This window comes from Suncus etruscus, chromosome 14 (assembly GCF_024139225.1).
Source record: "Suncus etruscus isolate mSunEtr1 chromosome 14, mSunEtr1.pri.cur, whole genome shotgun sequence".
Classification (NCBI taxonomy): Eukaryota; Metazoa; Chordata; class Mammalia; order Eulipotyphla; family Soricidae; genus Suncus; species Suncus etruscus.
Window position 1 is genome coordinate 83,839,124 of NC_064861.1, and position 12,337 is coordinate 83,851,460.

Here is a 12,337-nt window from a genome sequence, read left to right on the forward strand (position 1 = left end):
ATGCGGCTGCGGGTTCGAGCGGCGGCGGCCTTGGGGCTGTGGGCGCTGGTGGCGGCGGACGCGGCTGCGGGACCCTCGCCAGGGCCGCCCGGGCGCTGCCCCCTGGCCCACTACCGCGCGCTGGAGCCCCGGGTGCTGGCGGCCGTCAAGGCGCTGCGGGACCGCTACGTGAGTGCGGGTTGGCCAGGGGCTCGGACCCAAGGCCGCCTGGGCATAGGTTGCAGGCGCTCACCTGGTGCACAGCGTCCCGGAAGGGACACCAGGGTGGGCCCTGGGTGGAACGAACCAGCAGCCGTCGGGCAATGCGGGCTCGGGCTGGGCGGGCAGAAGGCATCCAGGTCCCTCCTTTTGGGGTCTCCCTGCTCTGCTATTTACCTGGAGCGTCGGGGCATGGGTTCAAGTGCAGAGAGCGCAGAACCTGGGTCTGCGTAGGAGACCCCAGTAACGCCCACCGTGTCGGCAGGACGAAGAGACGCTGAGCTGGAGGCCCCGCAACTGCTCGTTCCGCCCCCGCAGGGCGCATCCCCCGCCCTGGGTGAGCGCGGGACCCCCAAGGTGCAGGCCCGGGTGCGGCAGAGCCAGCCGGAGCCCCTTCCCTGACTGTCGCTGTCCCCGCAGTCGTGCGCGCGGCTGCGCCTGGTGGCCCGGGGCATCGCGGAGGCCCAGGCGGTGCTGAGCGGCCTGTGGAGCCCAGAGCTGTCCCGGACTGTGGCAGGACCCTGGAGCTGCTGGCGGCGGTGGAGCGGGACCTGGGGGCCTGCGTGAGTGCATTTGAGGCACCACCTCTCCTCTCCCACGAAGTCACCTACACCCCTAGTGAGCTGTAGGACCCACATGCATCTGGTGGCACCTTCCAGCGGTCACACCAGCCCTTTAGTCTGAGAGTCTTTGATACCACTCGGGTCTGTAGTAGGGCGCCTTCAAACAGAGGACATGGGACACTGGGATCCTCATACCTCCTGCTTTTCCTCCAGTTGCAGATGCTGCACCCAGGCCCCTCCAGGAAGAAACCTAGGCCCAGGAAGAAGCACCCTAAAGCCCAGAGACAGGTGGGTGCAGGTAGTGGACAGCCATGGGGGAGGCCCTAATGATGGCTCTCTCCTCACTCAGCCCTGCACCTGCAGGAGTCCCCCAGGTGCCACCAGGCCAAGGTGGTCTTCGGTCTCCTGCGCCTGCTCACCTGGGATCTGAGGCTGGTGGCGCAGGACGGACCTTGTCTCTGACCACCCCGGGCTGCAGAGATGGACGCTGCTTCCTCTTACTCAAGATCGGCACTTCAGCCCTGCTGGCTACACCTAGGATGCTCTCCTCCGCCACCATCCTGACTGAACCCTGCAGGCAGAAGAACCCCAAGGTTTCCAAACACCAGTGCACCCCAACACTTCACTGCTGCTTCTACATGACAAATGAGAAGTGGGATGCGTTCAGTGGTGCACTCTACTTGGGCATGGACCTTGAACCACCACCACCACCCCCATTGTAGAACAAGGACCCGAGGACATCAGTACCTCCTAGATTCTGTGAATCTGTGAAGAGGCCCCTAGACCCCTTCCCTGAGGGAAGACACTGAACCTGATTCCTCCATCGTTCAAGCCCTGCCAGACCCTCCCCAGAGCTTCCTTCTGTCAAGTTCAGGGGTATCCCTGAGTCTCAGGGCCTGCTAGAGCCCATCATTAAATGTGACTGTCCCCAAGTTGTGTGATCTGTGTGGTTATTTTACCTGATATTTGTGCCATTCTCAGCCTGTGAGCACAGAGCCCAGTTTCACCCCCAGATCTTCTCCCTCAGAGCTCAAGCTCTCAGCACCCTGACTTTGGCATCTCTCAGAATGAACCCTGGGCATGGAGAAACAGAGCAGCTGGGAGAACCTTTGCCATCTATGTTGCCCACAGGGTTTATTTTTCTGCACGCCATTCTAGTCTCTCCAAGTATCATCTGAGGGATTCCTGAACTAGGGATCAGGGTAAACCTTGATCATAGACAGGTATGGTCTAAAACATAGAAACAAAAATGAGGGCCCAGAGAGATAGCACAGTGGCGTTTGCCTTGCAAGCAGCCGATCCAGGACCAAAGGTGTTTGGTTCAAATCCCGGTGCCCCATATGGTCCCCCGTGCCTGCCAGGAGCTATTTCTGAGCAGACAGCCAGGAGTAACCCCTGAGCATCGCCGGGTGTGGCCCAAAAACCAAAAAAGAAAAAAAAGAAAAAGTGTGACTTTATTAAGCTGAGAAGCTTCTACACCTCAAAGGAAATAGTGCCCAGGATACAAGAGCCACCCACTGAGTGGGAGAAACTATTCACCCAATACCCATCAGATAAGGGGCTAATATCCAAAATATACAAGGCACTGACACAACTTTACGAGAAAAAAACATCTAATCCCATCAAAAAATGGGGAGAAGAAATGGACAGACAATTTGACAGAGAAGAAATACAAATGGCCAAAAGGCACATGAAAAAATGCTACACATCACTTGGGGCCGGGCGGTGGCGCTCGAGGTAAGGTGCCTGCCTTACCTGCGCTAGCCTAGGAGACGGACCGCGGTTCGATCCCCCGGCGTCCCATATGGTCCCCCAAGCCAGGAGCGACTTCTGAGCGCATAGCCAGGAGTAACCCCTGAGCGTCACCGCGTGTGGCCCAAAAACCAAAAAAAAAAAAAAAAAAAAAATGCTACACATCACTAATCATTAGACAGATGCAAATCAAAACAACTATGAGGTACCACCTCACACCACAGAGATTGGCACACATCACAAAGAAAGAACAAGCAGTGTTGGCAGGGATGTGGAGAGAAAGGAACACTTTTTTTTTTTGGGTTTTTTTTGGGGGGGGCCACACCCAGCAGTGCTCAGGGGTCACTCCTGGCTGTCTGCTCAGAAATAGCTCCTGGCAGGCACGGGGGACCATATGGGACACCGGGATTCGAACCAACCACTTTTGGTCCTGGATCGGCTGCTTGCAAGGCAAACGCCGCTGTGCTATCTCTCCAGGCCCAGAAAGGAACTCTTATTCACTACTGGTGGGAATGCCATCTAGTCCAATTTTATGGAAAACAATATGGAGATTCCTCCAAAAACTGGAAATTGAGCTCCCATGTGACCCAGCAATACCACTGCTAGAAATATACCCTAGGAACACAAAAATTCAATACAAAAATCCCTTCCTTAAACCTATATTAATTGCAACACTATTTACCATAGCAAGACTCTGGAAACAACCAAGATGCCTTAAAACAGATGAATGGCTAAAGAAACTATGGTACATATACACAATGCAGCCGTCAGAAGAGATGAAGTCATGAAATTTTCCTATACGTGATGTACATCGAATCTATTATGCTGAGTAAAATAAGTCAGAGAGAGAGAGAGAGAGAGAGAGAGAAAGATGCAGAATGGTCTCACTCATCTACAGGGGTTTTAAGAAAAATGAAAGACATTCTTGCAATAATGTTCAGAGACAAAAGGGAGGAGGGCTGGAAGTTCCAGCTCACTTCATGAAGCTCAAAGAGTGATGAGTGCAGTTAGAGAAATAACTATACTGAGAGCTATCATAACAATGTGAATGAATGAGGGAAGTGGAAAGCCTGTCTAGAGTACAGGTGGGGAGTAGGGAGATCTGGGACATTGGTGATGGGAATGTTGCACAGGTGAAGGAGGGTGTTCTTTACATGACTGAAACCCAACTATAATCATGTTTGTAATCAAGCTGTTTAAATAAAATATTATCTTTTTATAAAAAATGGGACTTTGGTCTTATCTCAACCCATGTTCAAAATTCTATCACAGTGAGACAGAGCCCTGAACTACACTGAGGCAAACACAGGCCGCATCTCTGGGGTCAGGCTGAGATGTCTGCAATTGGAGTCATGGGCCCAGAGAGATATATCAGCAGGGAGGACATCCTCTGTGCACACAGCTGACCCCGGTTTGATCCTGGGCACTCTATATGGTCGCTTGATCCTAGAAGGACCAGTCCTGAATTGGGAAATACCTGCCAAGGACCTCTGAGTGGCCCAATACAAGAAACAACAAAATCAATTTTTCTTCATAGCAAAGATAACAACAACAACAAAAACCAGTTAGGACTCAGTCAAGTTTTGAAATTATATTGTTTTCTTTCAAGTTCTTTAAAGATATTTTCAGAGAAAACTATTTAAAATCTGGGCCTCTGAGGGAAGCTGAGAAGCATAAAAAAGGTGCTGATCAAACTCCCTTGTTCTACAAGCCACAACAGCCTTATCTATAATTTGGAATCAAGATTACAATCTTGGTTGCTTATAGTTCCTATAATTAAATATATAACAACAGAGTGGGCCCTGATGCCAGAGTGATAGTACTAAAGGTTAGACCTTGCACAACACTGAACTTTCCTCTATTCCTAGTATCCCATATAGTCCACAGAGCTAGCAGAAGTGATCCTTGAATGCAGAATAAATCCTGAGCAACACTGTCCTATGAATAAGAAGTTCTAAATACAGGGGCCAGATAGATAGCATGGAAGTAGGGTATTTGCCTTTCATGCAGAAGGACAGTGGTTGGAATCCCGGCATCCTATATGGTCCCCTGAGCCTGCCAGGAGTGATTCTGAGCATAGAGCCAGGAGTAAACCCTGAGCGCTGCCGGGTGTGACCCCCAACAAGAAAAAAATTCTAAATACAGATATAATAACACAAAATAACAAAACAGAGTGGGTCCTTGTTGAGGGCCTGAAGTGGGCAGAGCTGCCTGAACTGCTTCCATCCACCTTAGACACTAATTCTTGATTCTTTGAACTCTCCCTCCATTGTCTGGATTTACAGCTTGTTCGTGACACATTTCAATGGAAATGCCCCCAAATAGTCTGAATGAAACAAGACAGAAAGACAGAAAGGGTTTGCATCCAGCACATCAGAGGAAAGACTGTTACCCACAGCTTCCAGCACTCACAGAGTCAACAAGGAAAAGGCCAGTTAGCCCATGAAATCGGGAGAGGAGATGAACTGACACTTCCTGAGGAGGACCTCAGTGTGGCCAGTGCTATGAAGCTGCTCAGATCTGATGATTCAAAATCACGAATCAACATGACAATGGATGATGGACACTGAAGACACTGGAAACGGAAACAGCCACTGTTGGTGATTTGGGGACAATAGATCCTCAACTACCAGGAAAAATCTCGGGAGACATTGGGGTGTGTCTCCCCCCTACATGCTCCCAGCCAAAAAAGAAAGGAAAGATGATGAACTTGGGACTAGAGAGAATATACAGAGGCAGGGCACTTGCCTTGCTCGATGCAGACCTGACTTTGGTCCCCAGCATCCCCCATGGTCCTCATGCAGCGCCAGGAGTGACTCCTTCAGATCAGGAGTGAGCCCTGAGCACTGCAGAGTGGAGTCCAGATACAGACTCACAAAGACTCAAAAAGGATGATGAAATCTTCAGCTTGCAATTTGCATAAAACCAGTCTTATAAGGTAACGTGAGAAGTGCAGTAAGTTAGAAGGAAAAAGACAAATACTGGTTGGTCTCAGTCTCCTGTGGATAGAGAGAAACAGAAATGGGAACTGAGAGTGACAAGCCCTGAGAAGCCCTTGGCTTGGACCCCAAGACTGCAATGATCACGCAAGCGGGACCCAAATTCATTGGGGTTTTGTTGGGGGTCTGGGGCTTTAGGAGAAGTGTGGTAAAGGCATATGCCAACGTCATTTGTGGAACCCAGACTTTTATTCTTTCTCGAAAGTCATTACCAAGTCTCACACCCCATCTACTGGAACCACATCATCACACTCAATGTCTCTGATTTTGAGTTACTTTCCTGTTAGACTGTTTTAGAGCAATAATAAAAAAAAATATTCAGGGGGCCCAAGAGATAGCATGGAGGTAGGGCATTTGCCTCATATGCAGAAGGATGGTGGTTTAAATCCTGGCATCCCATATGACCCCCTAGCCTGCCAGGAATGATTTCTGAGTGTAGAGCCAGGAGTAACCCCTGAGTACTCTGGGTGTGACCCCAAAAATAATAATAATAATAATTTATATATATATACATATATATATCCAGGCAGAAGCGATAGCATAGTGGTAGGGTGTTTGCCTTGCATGTAGCTGACCTGGGTTTGATCCCAGCATCTCATATGATCCCCCAAGCCTGACTGGGTTGATTTCTGAGCCAGGAGTAATCCTTGAGTGCAAGGTTTGTGGCTCAGAAACATATATGTGTGTATGTATGTATGTATGTATTAGTAACTTGGGTGGGTCACTGGCTTGCCATCCTCAGCATCCCACAAGCACGGCCAGGAGTAATTCCTGAGCACAGCCTGGGGTAGCCCCTAAACACAAAACAAAAGTTTAAATCCATTGGGAGCAAAGGAGCCAGAGAGGTATTTAAGGGCTTCACCAGGTGTCTTTCAGCACCTTCCCTGGGGAATCCAACCCCTCAGCCCTGACCTTAGCTGCCTGGTGCAGCCCTAAAGGTCCCTGCGCACATAGTGGTGCCTGAGCACCACTGTGGAGCCTTATAATTTCCAGAACCATGACCCAATATCAAGTCTTCGGGATTTCCTGACTCAGGGCCACTTGCTTGGAAGTATCCAGTAGGAGCCCCAGGCCCAGGTCACCCCTTAGAAGACTGTAGTGTCATGTTTTCTAGGAAATTGGATGGGGTTGGATTCCCACAGAGCTCCCAGGGAGGGAAGGCACTTCCCATTCCCCTGTCCACCCGAGACAGGGAAAGCTATTCCGGTTGAATAAGAATAAGTCCATGGTAAATAATCCACACAGACAGGAAGGTAAGAAAAGACAGGAAGGTAGGACACCAAATCTTTTTCCAGCTGCTGCTGCTCCAAAATTCCAGAGCCCATAACCAGCTGCGATAGAACCCCACACCCCCACCCCCAGTTTTAACTCCTTTATTCAGATCTAAACAGCACCCCCTACCTGAAAGGTCGTAGGTGGGAAAGCAGGCAGGGAAACAGAAATATTATGAAAGCCTCTAAATACTAACAAGAGACCCCAACAGGGACACAAATGAATCCATCAGTCCTGGAGCATCCTGGGGCTATGGGGCGACCTCAGGAAAAGGCTGCAATAGAACCAGACGTTCCACAGAGCACAGGGGTCCTGCAGCCTGATCCAAACCCCCTTCCCTCCAGCACCCCTCCTTTCTCTAGTTTGGGCCACACTAACACCTTATTTCTGCTGCCCACTCCTGTGAGGGCTGTTTGCTGCTCCATCCTGAGGTCCAGCCCCACCTGCATCCCCTGTGCTCACTGGTACCCCTTGGATAGGAGGCCTAAATCCTTAACCTTACCCCAGTTCCCTGTGACCTCCCTCTGCCTGGACAATGAGGGTCTTGTGCCTGCACCCCAAGAATCTCCTCTCTCCTGGGCCATGAGGGCAGTGGAGGAGCAGGTTATCCGCTCTCATGTGGGGTTTCCCCATCTTCTTGCTTCCCTCCCTTATCTTTTCCTTCTTTCCTTCTGTCATGCATCCTTTCTTCCCTCCTTTCTTCCTATTTCCATTCTTCCGCTCTCCTCTCTTTCTATCTCTATTCCTTGCCCTTTCTTTCCTTCCTTCCATCTTTCCTTCCTTCCTTTCTTTCTCTTTCTCTCTCGATCATTCTTTTTTCTCTTTCCTTCTCTGTCTCTTTCTCTCTTTCTTTCTACCATGCTATACCTGGAAGTGCTCAGGGTATACCCCTGACTCTATATTCGTATCAATCCTTGTGGGCTTAGGGGTCAATGGGATGCAAGTCACTCTTGTCCATCTCTTGCTACTTAGCATCCTTCTTATTTTTTTTTGTTTTTGTTTTTGTTTTTGGGCCACACCCGGCAGTGCTCAGGGGTTACTTCTGGCTTTCTGCTCAGAAATAGCTCCTGGCAGGTACGGGGGACCATATGGGACACCGGGATTCGAACCAACCACCTTTGGTCCTGGATCGGCTGCTTGCAAGGCAAACACCGCTGTGCTATCTCTCCGGGCCCAGCATCCTCCTTATTGTGCAAACATCTCTGGCCCTGAAGGCTCTCTCTATCCTCAGTCTGTACTGCACATGATTCACTGGAATTCAGAGCAGCTTCTGCTATACCTCTTGGTGGCACCTATTTTTCCTGTTCCACATTAAAGCAAAAAGCTAGTGTCTCTCTGTCCCCTTGTAGTTGGAGGAGCGCCATGGCCTTCCTGGGGCCCCAGTCCTGAGGTCTCCCAGTCTCCTGTCATTGCAGAGTCGGTTTCACTTTTGTTCCAGCTGCTCCTTTGAGGCTCTGCTGGGGACTCCCCAGTCTGGACAGACCTGTGGGGACAGTCACTTGTCCTAGAGTGGTTTTCACTTTTCCTTCATCAGGATGGAATGCCCAGGGAGCCCAGGTTAAAAGATAGGGAGCCTCAGCTCAGCCCCACACACTTGCACTTGGGTCAAGCTCAGAGACCCAGAGAGACTCCCTGAGCCCCATAGTAGAGCAGCGACCTCCAAAAGACAACAGCGCACAAAACCCAGCGCCACCCAAGTACCAACTCAGAAGCTTCCTGCTGCAGATAGGGGTGTCCAGGACAAAGCCAGGTGAGTCCCTCCCATCTTGCAGGGAACCTCCCCTGCACACCCACCTGCTCTGACCTGCCCTGTGTCCTCTTAGAGATGGCCACTTTGGTGATGCTGCTGCTGGGCACCTCACTGCTGACCACAATAGGAGCACCTGCTGTCTCCCGGCCCCCCAAGGTCCTGGCATACCCCAGCAACTGCCAGCTGGCCCGGTTCCGGTCACTGTCCCCTCAAGAGCTTCGGGCCTTCAAGACAGCCAAGGACACCTTGGTGAGTGTCCCTGTCCTGCCTCACTCTCCCCTTCAGAGGTCCCACCTCTGGGTGAAGGAAGTGCCCCCTTCCATGGGCTCCCCAACCCTGGGGGTCCCTGTTCCCCTCGTACTGACCAGCTGCTCTGCAGGAGGAAATGCTGCAACTGAAAGGCTGGAATTGCACTGGGCGCCTGTTCCCAGGGAAGAGAGACCTGAGGCAGCTGCAGGTGAACTGGGGGCCCCATCCTGCCTGGGTCAACACCTGTCGTCCTCCTGTTCAGGGTCCCCCTGCACATTCTGCCTACCCTTGGCTGAAACCCCTCCTCCTACTCTCAGGACCTGTCCCTGATGGTCCCCCCCAACTCTCCTCTCACCTCCTAGTGCCAGATGGCCCCTCTGGTCATTCATCCTGTGTCCCATGTTCCTTCCTTGTCCCCTCCCTCACCCCTAGTCTCTCCTGTGTCCCTTCAGGTGTGGGAACGACCTGTGGCCTTGAAGGCCGAGCTGTCTCTGACTTTGCAGGTCCTGGGGGCCATGGCTGAGCCATCCCTGGGGCCTGTGCTGGACCCGCTCCTGCGCACCCTGAATCTGATCCAAGCTGAACTCCAGGGCTGTGTAAGTGGGGAGCTCCCGACAGACCTTTCTACCCTTCCCCATGTCTGGCTCTACCTTACTCTCCCCCTCTGCCCCAGATGCTCCCTCAGCCCACAGGGACCCCCCGACCCCGGGGTCGTCTCCAACACTGGCTACAGCGGCTCCATGAGGCTCCACAGAGGGTGAGTGAGCAGAATGGACCGTGGAGTGGAGGACCAGGCAGGCCTGGTTGGACCCCAACATTGGTGCCTCTGACCTTGCCTGTCCTCCCTTAGGAGTCCCAGAGCTGCCTGGAAGCCTCTGTCACCTTCAACCTCTTCCGGCTGCTCACCCACGACCTGCGATGTGTGGCCCTTGGAGCACTGTGTGTCTGAGCTCAGCGCCGCCTCCTCTTGCTGCCTGCCGGATTGCCTTCAACCCCCCTCCATTTATTGCCAAATCATTATTTATTGACTATTTATCTATTATTGTTATTTATTTATGGAGCATCTCCACCCAACCAGAAATATTCAGTAATATTTAAATATTATTATGCAATGTCAATAAAGGTCATTAAAATGTTATTTTTCGGGCCGGGTAGGTGGCGCTGGAGGTAAGGTGTCTGCCTTGCAAGCGCTAGCCAAGGAAAGACCGCGGTTCGATCCCCCGGCGTCCCATATGGTCCCCCCAAGCCAGGGGCGATTTCTGAGCACATAGCCAGGAGTAACCCCTGAGCGTCAAACGGGTGTGGCCCCAAAAAAAAAATGTTATTTTTCTACTTTTGTAAAAACATACAAATAAAGTTTGCAAACATGTTCTGTGATGTATGTGATTTGTGGTTTTCTTCCCCTACTCTGGATTCAGTCACCTTGTCCCCACACTGGATAGTTCACCCCTCAATCCACAGCCTCTCTCTGTCCCTTCTGGGGGGTCCCTCACCTCAGCACAACCTGGGGGTTGGTCTTCTCTTAAGGGATCCCTGACCTGCCCCATCTCTCCTGGTGAAGTGATTTTGCCTCTGCTCCCAGGATGTGTTTTAATGTTTAATTGCTGTTTTCCAAAAGTCCAGAATATTTTTCTTATTCTGTCTTGAACAATCCCCTGAGGTGAAGACCAGAAATGTCCTCTACTTCCTCCTCCTTCAATATTTTTGTTTGTTTCTTTGAGATTATCCCCACAGTGCTCAGGGATCAAATATTCAGTCACCCCAGAGGTATTCAGGGGCTCAAGGCCACTCAGCCCAATTCCAGGGGAGAGGAACCATGTGGTGCTGTGGGCTAAGATATGATTGGCTGCCTGAATGGCATGTGCCTGAACCCCTGCACTATCTCTTGGGTCTCCTTAATCTGGGGGAGTTTAAATTTTTTTATTATTTTTATTTTATTTGCCTTATGGAGCCAGAGAGATAGCATGGAGGTAGGACATTTGCCTTGCATGCAGAAGGACAGTGGTTTGAATCCTGGCATCCCATATGGTCCCCTGAGCCTGCCAGGAGCGATTTCTGAGCATAGAGCCAGAAGTAACCCCTGGACGCTGCCGGATGTGACCCCCCCAAAAAAAAAAAGATTTTTTTGTCTTTCATGATAATGATCCTATTCAATGCCCAGCACTGTATATGGTCCCTGATCACCACCAAGTCCACTCCCTGAGCAGAGGTTGAATAATATCCTCCTACCCCATGACCCAAAACCAAAAACCAAAAAAGAAAATAAGGAAGGAAATAGGGTTGGAGTAACCCTGAGAACTGCCAGATGTTGCCCCAAAAACAATCAAACCAAAAAAGTGTGTGTGTGTGTGTGTGTGTGTGTGTGTGTGTGTGAAGGGCCAGAGCAATAGCATAGTGGTAGGGCATTTGCCTTGCAAGCAGCTGACCCAGGATGGACCTCAGTTCAATCCCCAGCATCCCATATGGTCCCCCAAGCCAGGAGCGATTTCTGAGCACATAGCCAGGAGTAACTCCTGAGCGTCATCAGTGTGGCCAAAAAAATGTGTGTGCATGTGTGTATGTGTGTGAGTGTGTGTGTATATGTGTGTGAGTGTGTGTGTGTGAGTGTGTGTGTGTGTGTGAGTATGTGTGTGTGTGTGTGTGTGTGTGTGTGTGTGTGTGTGTGTGTGTGTGTAACGCAGAGATCGAGCCCAGCTCCCAGGCCCCCAGTTTACTGACTCACATGCTCCACTTCCATTCAGTAAGGCGGTTCCTATATTTTTCTTTCCCCGCTCAGTGGTTGTATGAATTTTCTGTGCCTCACTATGTCAAGAGCTGACACACAGTGAGGACTCAATATTAAATCCATTCGTCTTCATTTTCTCAAACGCCTCGTCTTCGAGCTTTCCAATAAAAGAAGCTTTCTCCAGGGGCCCATCCCTAAAACAGAGAGAGGACCCAGAGAGAGCACAGGGTTTAAGTGAAGGCACTTGCCTTGCATGTGGCTGACCTTGGTTCGATCCCAGCACCACATATGAACCCCCGAGTATCACCCAGGGTCACTCACTCCTGAGCATAGAGCCAGGAATAATCCCTGAGCACCACTGAGTGTGGCCCCAACACATGCAAAATAAAATATAATGAATAGGAGCTAAAATAATAGTACAGCAGGTAGGGCATTTGTCTTGCACACAGCTGACCTAGCTTCGATTCCGAGCATCCTATATGGTCCCCCCTGAGCCTGCCAGGAGTGATTTTTGAGGGCAGAACCAGGAGTAACCCCTGAGTACCACTGGGCATGGCCCCAAAACCAAATAATAAAAATAACTAGATAAGACCCTTAGATGACCCCCAAAATTCTCAGGGACTTTCCCAGCCCCCACACTCCACGACATAAACACCTAATAAATTTAATACCATGTCAGGTATTAAATTAATACCATGTCAGCTGCCTCCCCTGCAGACTTATGGTGAGTCTCAGTTGCCTGAGCAGTGTAGATGGGGCTTTATTTACTTACTTCTTTATTTATTTTGATTTGGGGTCATATTCAGCACTACACAAGACTTACGGTACT

The 12,337-nt window shown here is 50.7% G+C and overlaps 1 protein-coding gene and 1 pseudogene across 1 annotated transcript; both read left to right on the forward strand.

Annotated features, from left to right (window-relative positions):
• On the forward strand, positions 1 to 1,223 carry LOC126028528 (interferon lambda-4-like; annotated as a pseudogene).
• A 77-nt stretch (positions 1,224 to 1,300) lies between these two features.
• On the forward strand, positions 1,301 to 9,732 carry LOC126028530 (interferon lambda-3-like). Its single transcript, XM_049787491.1, has 6 exons — positions 1,301 to 1,430; positions 8,608 to 8,783; positions 8,914 to 8,991; positions 9,236 to 9,379; positions 9,457 to 9,540; positions 9,634 to 9,732. The coding sequence occupies exons 1-6, from the start codon at positions 1,301 to 1,303 to the stop codon at positions 9,730 to 9,732; spliced, it is 711 nt and encodes a 236-aa protein (XP_049643448.1).
• Positions 9,733 to 12,337: the final 2,605 nt, after the last annotated feature.